At 37.2% G+C, this 21,339-nt stretch overlaps 1 protein-coding gene across 5 annotated transcripts in view; it reads right to left on the bottom strand.

Annotated features, from left to right (window-relative positions):
• The window catches only part of Ptprm (protein tyrosine phosphatase receptor type M), an 825,932-nt gene that overhangs the window by 454,882 nt on the left and 349,711 nt on the right, over positions 1 to 21,339 (bottom strand). For all 5 annotated transcript variants that reach the window (XM_076837052.2, XM_076837055.2, XM_076837053.2 and 2 more), the window contains exons 6-7: positions 10,453 to 10,627; positions 3,621 to 3,914 (exon numbers count right to left, since the gene is read on the bottom strand). In XM_076837052.2, coding sequence (XP_076693167.1) covers positions 3,621 to 3,914; positions 10,453 to 10,627 — 469 coding nt within the window. The remainder of the gene's footprint in view (positions 1 to 3,620; positions 3,915 to 10,452; positions 10,628 to 21,339) is intronic.

The raw sequence follows: 21,339 nt of genomic DNA, 5'->3' as shown, positions 1-21,339 counted from the left end.
AATCCTTTAAGGCACAATGTTGGTGGGCAGATACCAATTCAAAATTGGCTTCCATTTCTTCAAAGGGAGACTGCCAATCTATTACAAAAGGAACTCTGTCTCTTTGAGAGCTATACATTTACACATCATGCAGCTGCATCAAAGGGTTTATAATCAGGGGAAATATATATATGACAATGTGTCTGTAGTTAAATGTTCACAATCTAGAGAGAAGACAAAAACATGGAAGAAAGGGCAGAACTAGAAGCATTAAGTAGTAGGGCTGCCAGTGACTAAAAAGAGATAGATTATTCTTTGTCCAATCTAGACAATGAAATTATAACTTCTTTTAAAGAGAAAGAGAAATCATATACTGCCGTGTTCCAAATGGGATTCCTTAAATCAATACTAAAGGTATTTCTCCTGGAGCATACTGAGGTGCACAGGAGTCTACAAGGGCTTCATTTCTTCAGTTATGATGGGGGACTCATGTTATCTGCCATGAAGATCTCATGAGGCAAATGCCAAATAAATAACAATTTGAAAACAATTTCTATATTATAAAATCATAAGGCAATGTTATGTAAGATAGTGTTTGTATTATAACAGATTAAAACACAAGAAAATATTTCACAAAATGGAAGAAATTTCCTCAACTAAGTGAGAGAGAAATGAGATGACAAGGTTTTGGGGGGGCAGGAGGAGGCCCAGGAAAGAATTAGAAAACTCCTTTCCCACTAATTTCTAGAGCCACAAAGAAGGCACCACAGCTGACCAACTATAAATTCACCCAAAAGGAAGAAGTGAAGAAGTGATTGAAAATGCAATTTGTTCTTGATTTATGGAAGAAAGTACAGAAAGTTTTGATGAAAATAAAAATCAGTACATCTTAAGCCAGAAAAATATTTTGTTATTTTCTTCAATACTTTTCTACATAAATTCATGCACTGCTATAAGAAAATCATTCTGCACATATATTTTCAATTGCTATTTCATTTATTGATGTGCTAGTCCCCAATTCATAGTATTCATTGCATGATAAAAATTATGTTTCTATGTATGAATGAATAAGTCATAAAGCAACCAACTATTCTATATAATTAATACACACCAAAAAAATTTAAAAACATAATCTTTTTTAATAAATTACACAAGAACTAAAAATAAAAGAATATACAAATTGATACAGCGAGTCATGCACACAAAAAAAAAAAAAAGAAAAAAAAAACTCCTTCCCCTTTAGAACCACTAAACAGAGCTATGGAAAGCAACAATCCAGAAGAGTAGTTATTTTGTGTGTTTGTGCTATGCTTTTTTTTAATTGGTTCTTTTTACTTACACATTATAGCAGAATCCATTTTGATATAATTGTACAATTATGGAATATATCTTATTCTAGTTAGGATCCCATTATTGCAGATATACATGATGGTGAGATTCACTGTGTTATTTTCATATACATACATGGGAGAATTACGTTGGATTCATTCCAATGTCTCTTCTTTTCCTATCCCCTCTTCTTTCCTTCCATTTCCCATTGTCTAATCTACTGAACTTCTATTCTTCCCCTCATTCCCCATTTATTGTAGGTTAGCTTCCACGTATCAGAGAAAACATTCAACCTTTAGGTTACTGGGACTGGCTTATTTCACACAGCCTAATAGTCTCCAGTGCCATCCATTTGCTGGCAAAGTCATAAAGTCAGTCTTCTTTATGTGTGAGTAATAATCCATTGTGTATATACTACATTTTCTTTATCCACTCATCTGGTGAAGGGCACCTAGGTGGTTCCATAGTTTAGCTATTGTGAATTGAGCTGCTATAAACATTGAAGTGGCTGTGTCACCATAGTATCCTGATTTTAAATCCTTTGGATAGGTACTGGGGAGTGGCATAACTGGGTCCAATGGTGGTCCCAGTCTTAGTTTTTTTGAGGAATCTCCACAGTGCCTTCTATAGTGGTTGTATCAATTTGCAGCCCCACCAGCAATGTATAAGTGTACCTTTCCCCCACCCCCATCTTCACCAACATTTATTGTTGCTTACATTCTTGATAACTGCCATTCTCACTGGAGATGGAATCTCAGAGCATTCAATATCCCAGTGTGGATGATACTATGAGAACACAGAATCAAGGAACAGAGGCAAATGGTATAAACAGCCCAATACAGAAGCTGCTAGAAAAGGTCATGACTCCCTGGAAGGACAAAGTACCTGTTCCCTCTTCTAACACAAATCTTTCTCACAAAAAAGAATTTCCCCCATGGGTATTAAATTTATAGAAATGTAATAATCCAAATTACATAGAAAATAATGTAACAGCTAGGACTGTTAAAGATTCCAGGATCTCCAAATACAACAGAATCCTCCAATGCCAGAATTGTTAATATAAAATGCAGTATCTGCATATAACCTACTCAAAGCCTCCCATATCCATAACATTATTACTCAATTACTTATAATATAATATAAATGTCACAAAATAATAATTTATGCTATATTATTTAGGGAATACTGATAATAAAAAAAGTTTATAAATGTTCAATATATACACAATTTATTTTTTCTGAATACTTTCAAACCAATGGTAGTTGAATTCATGGATGCAGAACTTATGGATGCACAGGGCCAACTGTACTTTTAAATTTAAAAACAAAACTTACTTAACTTTTTAATTAATGCTATGTGAAGAATTAACTAACTCCATAAAACTTCACGAAATTTCCTCCTCCCAGACACATCAATACAAGGACTCTTCATGTCCACCATATAAGTGCACTGTAGGAACCCAATATTTATCTTCTTACCAAAGAGTCACCATACAGAAATAGCCCTTGTAATCTCTATCTAACGGGAGTGTCCTTTAGGTTCCAATTTCTATAACACATTACATTCCCTCTTCATAAATCCTACTTTTGTTTAAGTTGCAGGATAGGTTTATATAATTAGGACTCTGCATTCAAAGAACTCAAAAACTGCATGAAACCCACAAACCAATCCTGCTCATGTTACATATGGGTTCCCAGTCACTGGCCAGCTGCCCTCTATCAGCTATCCATTAATAAAATATAGCTTTCCATGGGCTGTAGCTCAGCAGTAAAGCACATGCCTAGCATGTGTGAGGCTCTGGATTTGATCCACAGCACCACATAAAAATAAATAGAATAAAGGTACTGCTGTGTTTTCCTAAATCATTGTCTGAGAAGAAAGACAAGCAATCTTACCCTAAATTGTGAAAAAAAAAATTCTTAAAATAAACCCACAGCTTTTCCTATCTACAATGGAATCTATATTATTACTAAGACCCCACAGGTTAAAAGCACATTAGCCATGAACACAAAACAAAGGAACCACAAAAAGAGGGTCTGACCCATTAGCAGACATCATTGAAGTAGACACTTTATGTGTCCTTAGGGACCATTCTAGTATAAATTGGAGGGTACTCAGAGCAAGGTGTACATTGAAAATAGGAAGAAGAGATGAAAGAAAGCTGAAAGATATCAACCCACAAGTTCACAAGATGTTAACCTGCTGTTCTCTAGACTGAAGGAACATTTTATTCCCATACACAGTTGCTGATATATCTAGGGAAGCAGACAGAAAGACCAAGATGACTAATTGCAGATTTCTTTAATACTCACCGGCACACTTTGTTCTTGTCCGAAGAGCCGGCCCAGGAGATCCAGTGCCACCCTCCCCGGGCCTGGTGAGGAGGACACTAATCTCATATTCTGTATCTGGATCAAGGTGCCCAATTTTATAACTTGTGGAATCCACTGGCTGCCGATCATTCCAGCTCCCACTGGCTGTGCAATACTCCACCTCACGGGCCACAATGGGCCCATCCCCGTTGATAGAGTTGGCATTGAGCTGTATCCACAGGTAGGTTGCTCCCACCGAGGCCAGCTGGGGTGGGGCAATAGGAACAGGAGGTTCTGGAAGGTAAACCAGAGAGCCATCTTTCAGATGCTTTTGTTTTTTTTTTTTTTTTTTTTTTTTTTCATTTTCATTTTTTTATTTTTATTTTATTTTTTTTTAATTAATTTTTATTGTAGGTTGTTCAAAACATTACATAGTTCTTGATATATCATATTTCACACTTTGATTCAAGTGGGATATGAGCTCCCATTTTTACCCCATATACAGATTGCAGAATCACTTCAGTTGCACAACCATTGATTTACATGTTGCCATTCTGGAGTTTGTTGTATTCTGTGCCTTTCCTATCCTCTACTATCCCCCCTCCCCCCTCCCCTCCCCTCTTCTCTCTCTACCCCCTCTACTGTAATTCATTTCTCCCCCTTATATTTTCCCTCCTTTCCCCTCACTTCCTCTTGTATGTAATTTTGTATACCCCTGAGGGTCTCCTTCCATTTACATGCAATTTCCCTTCTCTCTCCCTTTCCCTCCCACCCCTCATCCCTGTTTAATGTTAATCTTCTTCTCATGCTCTTCGTCCCTACTCTGTTCTTAGTTACTCTCCTTATATCAAAGAAGACATTTGGCATTTGTTTTTAAGGGATTGGCTAGCTTCACTTAGCATAATCTGCTCTAATGCCATCCATTTCCCTCCAAATTCTATGATTTTGTCATTTCTTAATGCAGAGTAATACTCCATTGTGTATAAATGCCACATTTTTTTTATCCATTCGTCTATTGAAAGGCATCTAGGTTGGTTCCACAGTCTTGCTATTGTGAATTGTGCTGCTATGAACATGGATGTAGCAGTGTCCCTATAGTGTGCTCTTTTTAGGTCTTTGGGGAATAGACCGAGTAGTGGAATAGCTGGATCAAATGGTGGTTCCATTCCGAGCTTTCCAAGAAATCTCCATACTGCTTTCCAAATTGGCCGCACCAATTTGCAGTCCCACCAGCAATGTACAAGAGTACCCTTTTCCCCACATCCTCGCCAGCACTTGTTGCTGTTTGACTTCCTAATGGCTGCCAATCTTACTGGAGTGAGATGGTATCTTAGGGTGGTTTTGATTTGCATTTCTCTGACTGCTAGAGATGGTGAGCATTTTTTCATATACTTGTTGATTGATTGTATGTCCTCCTCTGAGAAATTTCTGTTCAGGTCCTTGGCCCATTTGTTGATTGGGTTATTCGTTATCTCATTGTCTAATTTTTTTAGTTCTTTGTATATTCTGGATATTAGGGCTCTGTCTGAAGTGTGAGGAGTAAAGATTTGTTCCCAGGACGTAGGCTCCCTATTTACCTCTCTTATTGTTTCTTTTGCTGAGAAAAAACTTTTTAGTTTGAGTAAGTCCCATTTGTTGATTCTAGTTATTAACTGTTGTGCTATGGGTGCTTTGTCTTTTGTATTTAAAGACAACATCATGCTGCAATGATTAAAATACACAAGACATTAACATTTCAGGAATGAACTGATGAGAAGAGTTTTGTTCAGGTTAATGAGAAAAAGCACATTAACAAATGTTTCCATAAGGCTCCCAGTTGCAAAAAAAAAAAAACAAACAAACAAACAAAAAAAAAAACACATCTATAAAACCTAACTTGAACTGGGTGTGGTGGCTCATACTTGTCGAAGCTACTTGGCAGGCTGAGGTGGAAGAATCACTTGAGCCCAGGAGTTCAAGACCAGCCTGGGCAACATAGGGATACCCTGTCTAAAAATGAAACAAACAAACCTAACTTGTTCAAGTAGATATGCCCCTAATCGTTCTAAACACACAACTCATTTTACTCAAACAGCTACACATACATCAGAGTGAATGGTAAAAACTCTCTGAACTTCCTTATTGAGAATCATTTTTAAATCACCCAAAGTACTAGAGTTCTCTACATCATTAAATTGAGTCTTCCTACATTAATATATCCAAGATAGCATCATTTTAAAAATAAAATGAAAGTATAGTTTATTTCATCATAAACATATCTCTAGGATGACTCATTCCCCCCCCCCAAAAAAAAATCACAGTGGACTCATTTAGCTATCAGAGAATTGAGCACTCTGGATAATAAAGTCCACTGCTGCTACTATCAGGGAATTTCTAGTAATGAGTCTTATTAAAGCAATGAATAGAAAGGAAATCTCTGAATTAAAGAACAAGCTATACCTAGCTTGGATAAAAGTTTAAGAAGTCAATAGCAGATGTTCTATATAACCTGAGAAAGTTTATTCTGTTGTTTATAACCAGAAACTGCTGTGTTTTCCTACATCATTGTGTGAGAAGAAAGAAGAGCAATCTTACCCTAAATAATTTCCCCAGCTTATTAGGCAGATGCTAGGTGAATGGACCTCAGGACTCAAATGAAGATATTCTGTAAGTGAATGTCACTGTGAGTATGACATATGTGATGAGCAAGATCATTATACAAAATAATACATTTTTACTTCTATGAGTTGTCATCTCAGAAAAACATGAAATCTAGTGATTGTTCTCAAGATCGTTCCCACAGGTGATCTGTGCTTTTTTGGTGTGTGTTTGAACTTAAGTCCTCATTTTGGTCATATAATGTGTGTGAAATAAAACATGTTCCAGGCTGTTACTGGCACATGCTGTTGCTTGCTGCAATTTCTCCTGCCCTCTCACACATCAGACATCACTAACATCATCATGAACAATATCTCAGGGCAACAAGTACCTCTGAGGCCTGCACTAAGAACTCTGTTCCTTTTGTTGGGGTGGGGAGTCCGTGTTCTTGTGTATATTATGAAATATTTTTATGGTTTATTTGTGTGGCTGTCACCAAATCAAATAAATATAAAGTAGCTCACTAGAATGAGTAAAAAAGAGAAAGACATCAAATTTTAAGTGAATTTTCTTTATAATTATGATGTCAGTGTACTAAAACATTGTTTCTATAGCTTATATACTGAAAGTTTGAGCTTCAAACAGTTCTAACTTAATTTTAAAAAATTAACATTAATTTATATCATTAGGCCATTCCTTGAACCAAAACATAAAATGGGCCTTTCATAATACATCCTAAGGCATTCATATAGCCAAGCAGAAAGAGCTAATTATATTAAAGGACGTTGTACTGCCAGTCAAAATACAACTCAGGGATAAGGTTACAAAGAGATGTAGGTAGTAACACTCATTTAGGATATTGTTACTAGTATCCTAAAATTGATACGGCTTTAATGTGTTTTGGTCCAGAGAAAAGTAACTCACATGCTAAGTCAAATGAAACACTCTACTAGAACCTGGAAACAACTAGGACAGACATTCAAAAGGACTTTTGGTTTCTGGAAGAATCAACATAAGAATTAGTCAACAACCATTTAAATTATGAACAAAGTTTCATAGAAAAGGAAAAAAAATGAAGGAAGAGAATGAGGGAGGAAGAATAGGTTTAAGTCTATAGGCATTAATAAGATGCAATTTAAAATATCTCCTCCTCCCTTCTCCTTCTCCCTCCTCCTCCTCCCTTCCTCCTGCTCCTCCACCTTCTTAGGCTTCTTCTTCTTCTCCTCCAAGGTAAGGTCTCACTATGTATCCCAGGCTGGGATCAAACTCGTAATCCTACAGCTTCAGCCTCCTAAGTCCCAAAGATTGCAGGCATGCACCACTTCCCCTGGCTAAATGTTTAATTCAAGAGAAAGGACACCAAACAATTAATTCTAAATCAAACCAGTAATGAGAGAATGTACTCACATAAGCACACACATACATATACCTAATTGATATAAGTGAATGTCTGATGCATATGTCAATATCATATTTAATTATGTGAGATATATAAATCATATATAAACATACAGATCATATAATTAAACTTTATATTGATATGTGCATATATGCATGCATTATGGAGATCATATGAAATATTTTTATGTTTTGATTACCAAAAGCAGTGGTAGACATGAATAAATACTAGAGTTATAGTAAAAGAGTTTGGGCTTTATTTGGGTGGCTGTCACCAACTCAGACTGTGATCTTAAGAAAATGATAAACTCTTAAGACTGTAGTTCTTCCCATGTGTAGAACGTTAGCATTGCAAACACTATATAACATACAAAAAGTGTTATAAGTAAGTGCCCTAACAATGCTATTATGTACTTTAAAGTAACTGTCTCACAAGGAAAATAACTTCATTAAACTAGTAGAAAATGGCATATAATTTCATTTTTTATTATGATGTATATACAGAATTTGGCAATAAAATTATAAATGGGAGAAAAGACAAATTCAGATTTGAGTGCCACCTGAATGCCAACCTATCATCACTGGCATAGGAAGCATGCAGAGATGGGAGTTGGTGCAGTACATTTTTATCAATGAGCTGCAATGTTACCATAGGAAAGCATGGAGCACAAATGTGTACATTCCTTATGTCTAGGTTTGTTCTAGCAGTCTAAAAATTCCTGATTTATTTTTACCTCCAAACAAATTAACTTTTCCAGAGAGGCAATTTTTAAAGAGGCTACCATATTTGCCATTGGTGCATCAACCACACAGAATGGACCACAGTGAAATGTGAGAGCAACTATTAATCAAAAAGTGAAACTAATAACAAAGAATTGAACCAAGATCAAAGTTAAATAACAACAGTGATGATGGGAAGACTTAGGCCATTCTACAGCATTTGTCAGTAAAATTTACCCACTTTCTATACTGTGACCCCTCACCAGAGAATCTTCAGAAGGTTAGGGTGTGTACAGCAATGATGAATTTTATAAATTTATAAATTTTATAAATATTTTATTAAAAAATTATAAATTTTATAAATATTAAACCTATATCCAAAAGTTTTCCCAGGAAGGCTAGTTAAAGTTTCACTACAAATCAAAACACTTAGAATCTGGTATGGCAACATACATGATTCAGGTAGATTTATGGGGTCGTGAGGGATACCGGGATTGAACTCAGGGGCACTCAACCATTGAGCCACATCCCTAGCCCTATTTTGTATTTTATTAGAGACAGGGTCTCACTGGGAGAGCTGCTTAGCACCTTGCCATTGCTGAGGCTGGCTATAAATTCACAATCTTCCTACCTCAGCCTTCTGAGCCACTGGGATTATAGGTGTGCACCACCATGCTAGGCTTCATGTAGATGTTTTGTCATGTGCTTCCTTCTACTGAATATCCTTCATTGCTGGTAATTCTCAAGGGACAGGCTCTGATAAGGCCAGTGCTGTCTTCTAAGCCATGCATGATGACTACACACAACACTGATCTCCCAACGAAACTCTTATACAAACTACCTGCAGGCTTGATAATAGAAATTATACTCCGAGAGATTCTGTTTCTGGGTATGGCAGGTGGAGACCCAAGAGGAGAGGTGGGCAAGCATTATATCTTTTTGAATGTGGAAAGGGAGTTCTGGTATGCATTCCCAGATGACAACAACTGGTCTACTGGTTCAGACAGTAAGAACACCCCTGAACTTCTCCTCCCCATCACAGCCCTACATGTGCCAGCTTTGTGCACTGTTCTAAGTGCTGCAATATACTTTTAGAAGTTCATCCTCCTATCCTATAAGATAGGTGACATTATAATAGCTATCTTACATACAAGGAAACAGATACTCAGAGAGAGCAAGCCCTTAACCTGTACACACATAGCTAGTTCCGTCTTAAAAGGGGAATTTGCTGATCAAAGAAATGGCTTCTCCTTAGAAAATCAATTTTATATTTCATATTTAAGAAATGCAAAGCAAAAGTTTAAAATAAAGGCCCAGGGCTGGAAGCATACCTCAGTGAGCACAGGCTTAGTATGCATGAAGTCCTAGGTTACATCCCCAGCACTGAACAAATAAAATTAATAAGGTGTCATCTTGTTCTCCTAGAAAAACCAGCACTGGCCTGCCACAGTTTCCTAAAAAATGCCACATGGCACATCTACAAGTCCAATTATTGTCTGGGGCCCAAAATTGCCTTTACAGCTTAATACTGTAAACTCCTCAGACCACAAAAAAGCACTAAATAAGCTAAAGAAAACTTATTTCCCCTCTCTTTTTTCTCTCCTCATTCCCAACCCTCTTGAATATAATGACTCAATTTTCGTGGCACACAAAATATAGTAATAGAGTCTAACTGGAACGTTATGAATGTTAACGCAGCATTATCAATATGGCTCATGTGATATGATGGAGCATTTTTATACTGACACTGTTTCATTTTATTAACCACTCTGCTATTATAAACATCCTGGCTGGTGAATATTTCCATTTTATGTGATTTTATATCAGTAAAAAAATTTTAGTTCCTTAAAAAAAATATAGGTTGTAATCTGTATGTACAGATTTGGCAAAAGACTTTGCCAAGAGCACATTCAATGCTTTGTATGTAACAAAATGAACATAAATAATATGCATTTTTCAAAAATATTGCTCATGTACAAAATTTGTACTTAAAATGCAATCTGTCCATATAACCTGTCACCAAACTACTGTTCAAAAATAGGACAAGTTTGAGTTTAAGCAAATAATGAAAAAAAAGTCCATCTAACATATCTATTTTAATAGATTTAAATGCAGGATATAAAAACACATTAAATACCTTTAACTACCAGTTCTGCATAGTTTGATATCCCAACACCTCCTTCAGTGCGAATCATGCAGCGGTACTTTCCAGCATCCCGTTTGGTGGTATTCACAACATTAAATGAAGCTATGAATCTTCTGGAACTAGTCACCTTTGTTTCCTTCAGCGGAGCATCTCGTACATCAATGCCCTATAATAGCAGAAGTAGGGAGGGGACAAAAAGAAGCAATGTCAGCTGTCACATCAAAACAGTAAGACCTGATAGAATATGATGGATGTCATTTTCATGCAGATCTTGGTTCAGTGGTTTATAATCCATGGGCAGTTTTTCAAGAGGAACAGCTGCCCAGAAAACAGAAATTCTGGATTGATCAACACTTTGAAGATTGAGGGATACAAAATAAAATGTGCAGAAATGTCATGATTTTACCGCAAGCTATAAATTATGTTAAATTAGCCCAACAGGGAGAGAGAGAAAAGTACCTAGAAAAATTCTTAACTTTGCTCCTTAGGAATATTTCAACTCTTTTTTAAAATTGATTTTATTTAAATATATGTCAGCAGAATGCATTACAATTCTTAATACACATATAGAGCACAATTTTTCATATCTCTAGCAATTAGAGAAATGCAAATCAACACTACTCTAAAATATCATCTCACTTCAGCCAAAATGACAGCTATTATGAAGACAAACAACAATAAGTGTTGGTGAGGATGTGGTGGGAAAGGCATACTCATACATTGCTTGTGGGACTGCAAATTGGTACAGCCAATATGGAAAGCAGAATATCAACTCTTTCTGACATTTTATATGATATTTTTAGACTTGATTAGGAAACAAAAATTAAATTGCTAACTACCATATCACTGATCTCATTTTATGTATCAACAAAAATAATGTTTCAAGAATGATATTAAAGTGTACATTAGGTATATTTCCAATGAACATGCCTAGGGCATTAATCCAGACTTTATGAGGTTCTTTCTAGATATTGAAAAAACAAAAGATAAATAGATGCCTAATAAATATTACTTTCATACTTAAATATAACAATATCCCATATCTCAGGACCATATAAAGCAGGTTCCATTGCTGGTGCGATTTAGTCTTTTATTATCCCTATACATTAACCTTTCAGTAGGCTCACTTGTAAATTCACTCTATGCTTCCAAATAGTTTAAAGTCCCAAAACAAGTGTAGGGATTTCAGTTCTATAATTTTTATTTTTTGTAATCATGGGGGGAGCTATCTTTTGCATGTTATTTGTAAGTATTAGTAGAAAAGGATAGTCTAAGATTTTAAGACTAACGCACGATGTCAAAAACTATGTCCATTTTTCACCCAGCAAGCATTCTTTGTGTGCCAAACTGTACAATCATTGTGGCAAGACACTAGGCCCACAATGGTAAACAAAAAACAAGGGGTTGTTATATTTATGGGGCTTCAGTTTATTGGGGAGTGTAAGTTTGAAATGAATACTTAAGCACTAATGATGGCCAGGGTGATAAAGGGAAAGAACAAATAGCTGCCAGAAATCACAATGTGGACCAGCTGTAGATATTGTGGACACAGGAGGCCAGTACAAGGAAATGACATATGAACTGAGATCTGAAGGGTAAGCAGAAGTTAACCAAGTAAAGAAGGAGAATGGAAAGAAATAGTATTCTACTCATAATAAATAGCATAGGAAGCCCAAGATGGTTAGAAAAAGCTGCTTAAAATTAAGGCAGCAATGGGGCTAGGTTTATGACTAAGTAATAGAGTGCTCACCTAGCACGTGGGAGGCCCTGGGTTCAATCCTCAGCACCACATAAAAATAAATAAATAAAATAAAGATATTGTGTTCAGTTACAACCAAAAAATAAATATTTTTTTAAAAATTAAGGCAGCAAGTGGAACCAAGGGAGGTAGACAAGGCCCTATTCATTTAGGGACTTGCAGACTATATTAAAATGTGTTCTTTGGGTGTTTTTTTTTTTTTTAATTTACAGTCATAAAAATGCAAGTCTACAAAAGAATCCAGCTCATTTGTATTATTCAGTGATTTATATTATGTAAAGTCCTTTAAAAGCTTTTAACAGTGATATTTTTATTGGCAATATGTTGTTTTTTTAAAAAAATATCTTTTTTTTTTAGAGAGAGTGTGAGAGAGAGAAGGAGAGAGAGAGAATTTTAATATTTATTTTTTAGTTTTTAGCGGACACAACATCTTTGTTTGTATGTGGTGCTGAGGATCAAACCCGGGTCACACGCATGCCAGGCAAGCGCGCTACCACTTGAGCCACATCCCCAGCCCGGCAATATGTCTTAATGGACATGAGTTTGTGAGTTAGCCTGACCAGGGTGCCAAATCAAACTTGATCACTCAAAGTGATTTACTCTCACAGGACCCCATCTTCCTTATCTGAAAGCAACTCATTTTGAAGTGTTTTGTGGGAAATAAAACCTATATGCAAGAACAGTGGCATGATGATGGATACCACAAATCCCCACCTGAATTTTGGAACAAATGAGCAGCAAATATAAAGAGAAAGGCAGGCTGGCTATTAAAATTCCACCTTTCTTACTGATAAAACTGCAGCTGCAACATCTGGTATAGGTCTGAATAATGTGCTTGCTAATACTAAAGGACAGAATTAAACAGACTCACCCACCCAGGCACAGGCAGCATTAGAAAACCACAAGGCCTTCCATATGTTGGGTGCTGCTGTATAACTCACAGGATGAAGAAATGGGGTTCCCATAGGCACTCAGATCCCCAAAGAAGGGACTGAGCTAAGCATACCCTGTGCTTCTTCTCAGGCAGCTCCTGCTTGGGAAGTGAGAAGGTAGTCAGGAGTGCTGCACTAGTAGAGCTCCTGCACATACAAGGAAACATCAAGAGTGGAGAAAAAGGGTTCCACCAACATTATCTTTAGTATCAGCTATAAAAACAGCCTTGTTTGTGGATTAAAATGTCATCAATTAGAATATAAAACTGGATATATAACTTATGTTATTTTATTAAATGTATTTTATTAAATGAACTAAATTTGATCTGACAAAGAGCACTAAGAAGTTAAAAACTTAATATTACTAATACAGAGAAATGGTTCCTCTCTGTACATCATACATTCAGTCTCTGCTATCCCTCCAAATAAATAATCAAATCTATCACCAGAGTAACATGAGACTGACTACTCTACTTTTTTTCAAACAGAATAAATTATTTACCTCTGGATTTTACGGAAAATAATTAAGCCCTAAAGAAAGGCAGATTTTTAACAACTAAATACTTTCTGAAAAGAATAAAAAGGAAAGGGACTATATAGTCATTTATTTGATTACTTTTGGCATGAACCCTACTGGCTTATACTTCTATAGTAATCCTATATATTTTTTACTAAAAGAAGCTCATCTCAAAAGGATGTATATTCAAATTTTTGTTTCCTTATTAGCAGTGCTGGGGATTGATTCCAGGTCCTATGCCTGCTAGGTAAATGTTCTATCTATAACTGAGTGAAACCTCTCAGTTATAGATAGAGCATAGAATTTTAGTGTATGCACTTAATGATCTAAGAACTACTCAAGGCAGTACTGAGAGAACACAGGGTAAGAAAACCTCTCTTTTAAACTTATACATATGTTGTAGGAGCATCACTCAGGATTACTATGTCTTCAAGTCACAGCCTTACCCTGTAAAATCAACAGCCTCAGACTGGCAACTCTACACAACTCTAACACATGGCATGGCCTCTCATGAGAAGCCTTTTAAAAACAAGTCTCATGTGCTTAACCACACAGATAATTAGATTCAGCTTCTTTAGGAAAAATAATAAATAGGGAGGGAACCCATGTACTAACTAGCATAATTTTAGCTAGGGATCCACACAGGAATACCAAATAGCATGTCTTGCTTAAATCTGCAGGTCATTTTATCTTACATAATTCATGCATGCATGGATCCAAGCATTTATTCAACCGAAGCCCAGTGAACATCTTTATGAGGCACACACTCCATCATCTAAGGGAGCAGAAAGTCAATGGAATAATCCTTTGCCTAAATTAATTTACAGTATTGTTAGTGAAATGAACTTGTGAGGTAATATAAATGATGCAGAGCAAAGAACACCTCCTATGGCATACTTAGGGCCTAACTCAGCAATCTTTGAGTGCAGTGCAGGCTTCCAGGAAGCAGAACCAGAGCCCAGCCTTGAGGATGCAAAGCAGAGTCCTAGACAGGGAAGGAGAAGAAATGGAGCCAGCAGAGAGGGGGGCTCTGCAACAGGAGGAGCCTAGGGAATACAAGGAACTGGAGGGGAAACATAAAGGCTACAGTGAAGCAAAATAGAGACCACGCCCTCACAGCAAAGAAAACAAATCAATAATGTGAAGAGAGAGCCTAAAAATTGGGAGAAAATCTTTGCTATTTGCACCTCAGACACAGCAATTATCTCCAGTATATATAAAGAACTCAAAAAACTTAGCAATAACAACAATTTAAAAAATCCAATCAATAAACAGGCAAAGGAACTGAACAGACAGTTCATAGGAGAAATGCAATCAGTCAACAGGTAGATGAAAAAATGTTCAACACCACTAGCAATTAGAAAAATGTAAGTTAAAACTACATTAAGATTTCATCTCACTCCAATCAGAATGGCAATTATCAAGAATACAAGTAACAATAAATGTTGGCAAGGATGCAGGGGGAAAGGTATACTCATATGTTGTTGGTGGGACTGCCAATTGGTGCAAAAACTCTGGTATGCAATATGGCAATTCCTCAAAAAACTAGGAATAAAACCACCTTTTGACCCAGTTATACCACTCCTCTGTATATATCCAAAGGACATAAAATCAGCATACTATGTGATGCGGCCACATCAATGTTTATAGCTGCTTGATTCACAATAGCTAAGCTATGGAACCAACCTAGGTGCCCTTCAACAGATGAATAGATAAAGAAAATGTAGTATATATACATAATGGAATATACTCAGCCATAAAGAAGAATGAAATTTTCTGGCAAGTGGATGGAACTGGAGGCAACCATGCTAAGTGAAAAAATCCTATCTTCCAAACCAAAGGCCTCTTTGATATGTGAATGCTGACTCACAATACTTGGGGGTGGGGGCAGTTTATCTGATTGGACAGGGTGGAGTGGTGGGAAGTGATAAGGAAAGGGAATGGGAAAGACTGTAGAATGAATCAGACTTTCCTATATTCAGCCAATATAACTTCATCCATATCATAGACAACTACAAAAATGGGAAGTTATATTCCATGTATGTATGATATGACAAAATACATTCTATTCTCATGTAACTAAAAAGAACAAAGCAAAAACTAAAAGTGTTTGCAATTAAGCCAGGTATGGTGGCCTATCTACGGTCCTAGCTACTCGGGTAGCTCAGATAGGAGGGTGGCTTCAGCCCAGAAGTTTGAGGCAAACTTGGGCAACAGAGGAAGATCCTGTCTCCAAAAGATTATTGGTAGGTAAAAAGTGCTGGTGAGCTAAAAAGTTTGGAATGAGAGTAAAATGAGAGTCACTAGTAAACTTGCTTTGTCCAAGCAGGAACACAAGAGAGAAGAAAGACTTTATCCAGCCAGGTGAGGTGGAAAAAACCTAGAATCAAAATAGTAGAACATAATAATCTATGAGATATAAGTACACTGATGTACACCTGCACATAGTATATTACTAAGGACCAAAAAAAAAAAAGAGAGAGAAATGACCTTTAGATTCAAATGTTTACTATAGAAACTTTTTTTTACTAACCAGAGTAACGTTATATTTTTAAAACCATATAATCTCAGTACTCATTAGAGGTAAATATCATCATTTTAGTATAACACAGACTACTTTTTCTATTAGAGATATATGAATGTTAATAAAGGTTAAAATGATGGTTCAAAATATAAATAATACTTTCTATCTTTGTTTATGATATCTGTGGAATTTTTCATATTATTAAATATTATTAGGATCCTTATGAATAAAAATTGTTCATATATATGTAATATAAAACCTATCTTTAAATGAGATCAACCATGTTTTGACAAATATTTCTATTTATTTTTGTGATATAACAGTGTTTCCAGAACAAAATAATCTTCTTACTAGATAGCATTTTAAAATTAGAATAAATATCATACTTATTATTTTCAAAAATGATAAACACTATCACATTCTAAGATGCAGACTATGCTGACCTCTTTCTATGGGACAAGGATATTCCCTGAAATCCACATGTTCAATAGCCATAAGAGGATATTTCTCAGAATATACAAACCAAACTAAGTAAGATTAAAGTGTGCTGGAGATAATTTAAGAGAAGAGCTCATACCATGACTAAAATGTATATTTAAAATTAGGGATGCATGGCAATATTTGAATTTCTAGAATATTCATCACCCAGAAGGAGGCATACCATTGAAATGTGGGGTGTACTTCCACACAAGCTAAAAGCTCACTTTGGAAACATGAGCTAGAACACCTGTCTGAGGATGGGCAAGCATTGAGGTGCCATACAAGGTAAATGAAATGAGCAGAGAACAAATCAACAAGGATGGAAAGGACAGGAGAGACTGATCCAAAATGAGATTTGCACAGCAGGAAAGATGAAGGAAATAACCAGTGAAAGAAAAGGAGAAGAGTTGGGTGGGCAAAGCAATAGGTGAGAGAACAGAGAAAGCAGAAAAATACCCAAACCCCAAATCTAAAGGTGTTCAATTCACATGGGAAAATGAACTGCTCCTTGGATGACATCATTTCTTCTTTTGCTCTGAAATCTTGACAGGTATACATTAATAAAAGCAACCTTGCTTCCTCATGCTGAAAAGTTGGTCCAATCCGCAATAACTTTTAGGTTATTAGCTCTCTATGGGATATCAGGAGTCATCCACACCTGGGTTCAAAGGAGTGGAAATGAGGAATTGTCCTCAAAGTTCAGGAGAGGATATGTAAGGAGGGGGAGACACCCACCCTGTCTATCACTTTGTTAGTTCTGAAGTGATGCAGAGAAAATGTTCCCCCAAAGCATGTCCCCTTGGAATGTTGGGTATTTTAGGCTGAAAGCAACTGAGAAAAGTGCAGAAGCAGGGTAGTCTCTCTGACCTTCTCCCACTGCCCATACCTCCTGAAGCAAGCTACAGAAACTGAAATTATCCTGGTCCACTTCCCCTGAACAGGCCTCAACACCTAGGAAGGTCTCTCTCAGGCCTCCCTCCCTCCTCCTCTGATAGGAATCATGCCCCATACCAGAGAGAAGCAATGGCCACACAGAGAGGTCAAGAAGAATCTGAAAACTGGCTATGTCCCCCAGTTTGTAACTGTTAAACCATCCACCTTTTGTTCTCCAATCATATTTCTGGAGGAACATCCATAAAATCATGGTCTTCTCTGGGTCCTTGAGTATTCATTTTCTGAAGATGTCTGTGTCACATAAAACATATATACTTTTTAGTTCTTTGTTTGAATCTTACTAATCTGTATTTGAACCTTATGATAGGTTAAGGAAAAGATTGTACTTTTTTCCCCCTATGGTGCCAAACCCTATTTCTTGGGCCCTTAGGAAATAAGGAAGATACATCATTTAAAGTCACTGATAGAGTCTAGCGCAGTGGCATACACCTGTAATCCCAGTAGCTTGAGAGGCTGAAGCAGGAGGATCATGAGGATCATTTACTAAGGCAAAGCCAGCCTTAGTAAAAGTGAGGTGCTAAGCAACTCAGTGAGACCCTTTCTCTAAATAAAGTACAGAAAAGGGCTAGTCAATGGTAAAACATCAGCCAGAACTGCCTAGACTAGCTCCCATGACACAGTGAGTGCGAAGTGAGATAATGACAGTGAATGTAAGGTGGACTTGACACCTTCAACAACCAGAGTCCATGGCTAACATAAACATCAGTGCTGAAATCAGTACCAATGCTATTTCCCCATCCCTGACATTGCCCAACATTATCCCCTCTGATAAAGTTGTGGATGTGCTGGTCAAGTGAGCACATGTATGAAAAAGGAAAAAGAAAAAAAAGATAGAGAAAAATATCTGTGAAGTCAAACAGTGAATTTAAACTATCAAGATAAACATCAACCAAAACAAATGTAAACCTCATACTTGCTTGTAAACACTGACTTAATAAATAGCTACCTAGGGGCTGGGATTGTGGCTCAGTAGTAGAGTGCTCACCTAGCATGCATGAGGCACTGGGTTCAACCCTCAGAACCACATATATATAAAATAAAGATATCGTGTCCACCTAAACTAAAAAATAAATATTAGAATAAATAAATAAATAAATAGCTACCTAGGGACCTGACTTAGGGATGTCTGTATCATTGAAATGTAGGTAAAGATTATGGAGTGGAAATGTTTAAAAATCTAATTCAATTTAAAGTTGTATTAATAGAAATGAAGGGTCTGGAGAGGAAGTCCCTCTTCTCCTATTCTGGAAGGAAGCCCAGCAGAGGACATTCCATCCAAGACATCCTGATTTCTGCATAGAAAGAAGTGGCTTCCTTCAGAGAAATGTGAGCAGGACACAGAAGAATTCATCTGGCCCACAGCTAGGGTCTAGAAAAGGAGATAAGAGTATGAAAACAGCATCCTTCAGAAGAGAGGAGGCAGCTCCTCACCTCCCTAGTGCTGAAGGAACAGGTATGTAAATTAGATCCTGGACTCAAATGCCATGGCCATGGGTCAGGCCATTAGCATTTATCTGAAACCACTGGATACAATAGGGTTCAAAAATCACATTTTAAAAATATTCAGAAAGGTATATACTGCTTATTGAGTGACACTCCCAGGAAAATCTGGGAAGCACCTCACAAACAGGCACTTTGATATTTCTGCATCAAAACTTAAGAATACTGACTCTAAGGAGGAAAAAATAGAGACCCTATTAAATAGCTTGTTAACTTCCTATTAGGTCAGGTTGTATCACCAAATGAATTTTTAAAATGGGCAGGCTTCACTAGTAAGTGAAAACGTTCATTTTGTTGATTTTTGGAATGAAGGCAAAGGTACACAGAATGACCTCCAAGAATGCATACAGTCCCCCAAACCTCTCTGCTTTGGTCCCCATCACTGCAGTGTCAGCTGAAAGTCCAGCCACACTGAACTTATTCACTGTTCCTTCCACCCAGGCAGGCTCCACACCTTCCTCCTCCTGGAATGTTCTCCCCACCCAGCCCCATGGCTAACATGTCCCTTTATTCCCAGTCACTGCTCAACCTCATCCTAGATTGAAAACTGACACATGCTTCTGCATGGCACTGCTCGGGTTTTCCTTTTGGAATGGTAGTGACAGCTCTTTGATGTAGTGCCTAAATTAGTTACTTACTATTGTTATCTTCTCCTTCCCCTTTCAGGATATAAGTTCCAGGAAGGCAAGGATTTTCCCAGGGTTTTACTGTTATCTCTAGCACAGAAACCACACCTGGCATATCATGTTAGTTAACTTTCCATCACTGTGACCAAAATACCCAACAAGAACAACTTAGAGAAGAAAAATTAATTTTGGCTCACAGTTTTAGAACTTTAGTCCATGGTTTGCCAACTTCAGTGCTCTGGGCAGGAAGAGAGACAGAGTATCATGGTGGAAGGGCTTGGTGAGGGACTGCAGCTAACTCATAGCAGCCAAGAAACAGAGGGAAGGGGCCACAGGGCAGATGAACCCTTCCAGGACTTGCCTCATCTAGCCATACCCCACCTGCCTACAGTTACCATCCACTTAGTCCATTCACACTAGGATGGATTGAATGGTGAGACTCTTAAAATCCAATTACATCACCTCTGAAGATTCATGAATTAACACAGGAGCTTTGGGTAGGGAGGACACCTCATATCAAAACCATAACACACATCTTAGGGAGGCTTAGTGGTTATATAAAAGACATTTAAGGCATAAATGGGTGATTACATGAGTTCATTTTAAGAAGACCTGGTTCCCAGAATTCCTTCCTTCAACTAGAATTAAACTGGGAATTGTGAGGAATGAAGCCAGTCTTATTCCCTTGATGCTGGGGAGGTGCAGAGACACATAGGCCCTTCTCCCTTTTGGCCTCTTTTCATGTCACCAATAACCAGAGAGGGCAATGTGTTCTGAACCTCAGAAATTACTGTGCATCTAAGAGCCTTTGGGGAATCTTTTTTATTATTCTAGCTTATTGAGTGACACTCCTAGGAAAATCTGGAAATGTACACTGAGTAGAGATGTCAAGATTATCAAGATTTCTTCCAACTTCCAATGTCAGGAAGAGGTAGCCCCACCAAGCACTGGCTCTCCATCTTCTTGTAAGTGTGATAGGAAAATGAGCAGGGACCAAGAGTGGACAATGAGCCGCAACCAAGAGTGGTCATCCAGATTTTTTTTTATAGTATAAAGAATTCACCATGGAAGACTTCAATTTTGGGGAATAAAAACCTTAAATTTCATAAGAAGCATGGCAACTGCATGTCCAGGGTTGTTAATGAAATTGCTGTCCCATCTTTTTGTGAACTTAATGAAAGAAACATAATGAAGATGCCTGAGAGGAAATGATCTTACTGGTTATTAGAGGTCTTTATGAAGGCAAGAATATCTTTAAAAGTGCATGTATTTCAATGTGAGCAAGCTGGAAAAAAGTACTGATAGTTATTTAAATTAGACTTACAACCTTCTTTATGCAACGGACTAACTTGAGGACTTCTAAATGAGCAGCAATTTACTAGCAAAAAAAAGATACATATTAAGTCTTTCAGGAATAGTTTCGCAATAATCAGAGCAATGATTGAGAGAAATTGAGTTCTGGGAAGTTAGCAGCACTTGCAGCAAATTAATCAATCTCAGGCTTTTTGGAGTTGCTCTGAGTGCACAAGCTCAGAGGAGAGACGAGCCAGGCCCCTTCCTCCTTTGCACAGGTGGGGATTAAACTG

The sequence above is a fragment of the Callospermophilus lateralis genome, chromosome 17 (assembly GCF_048772815.1).
Source record: "Callospermophilus lateralis isolate mCalLat2 chromosome 17, mCalLat2.hap1, whole genome shotgun sequence".
Lineage (NCBI taxonomy): Eukaryota > Metazoa > Chordata > Mammalia > Rodentia > Sciuridae > Callospermophilus > Callospermophilus lateralis.
This window is presented reverse-complemented; position numbering and strand designations above follow the sequence as displayed.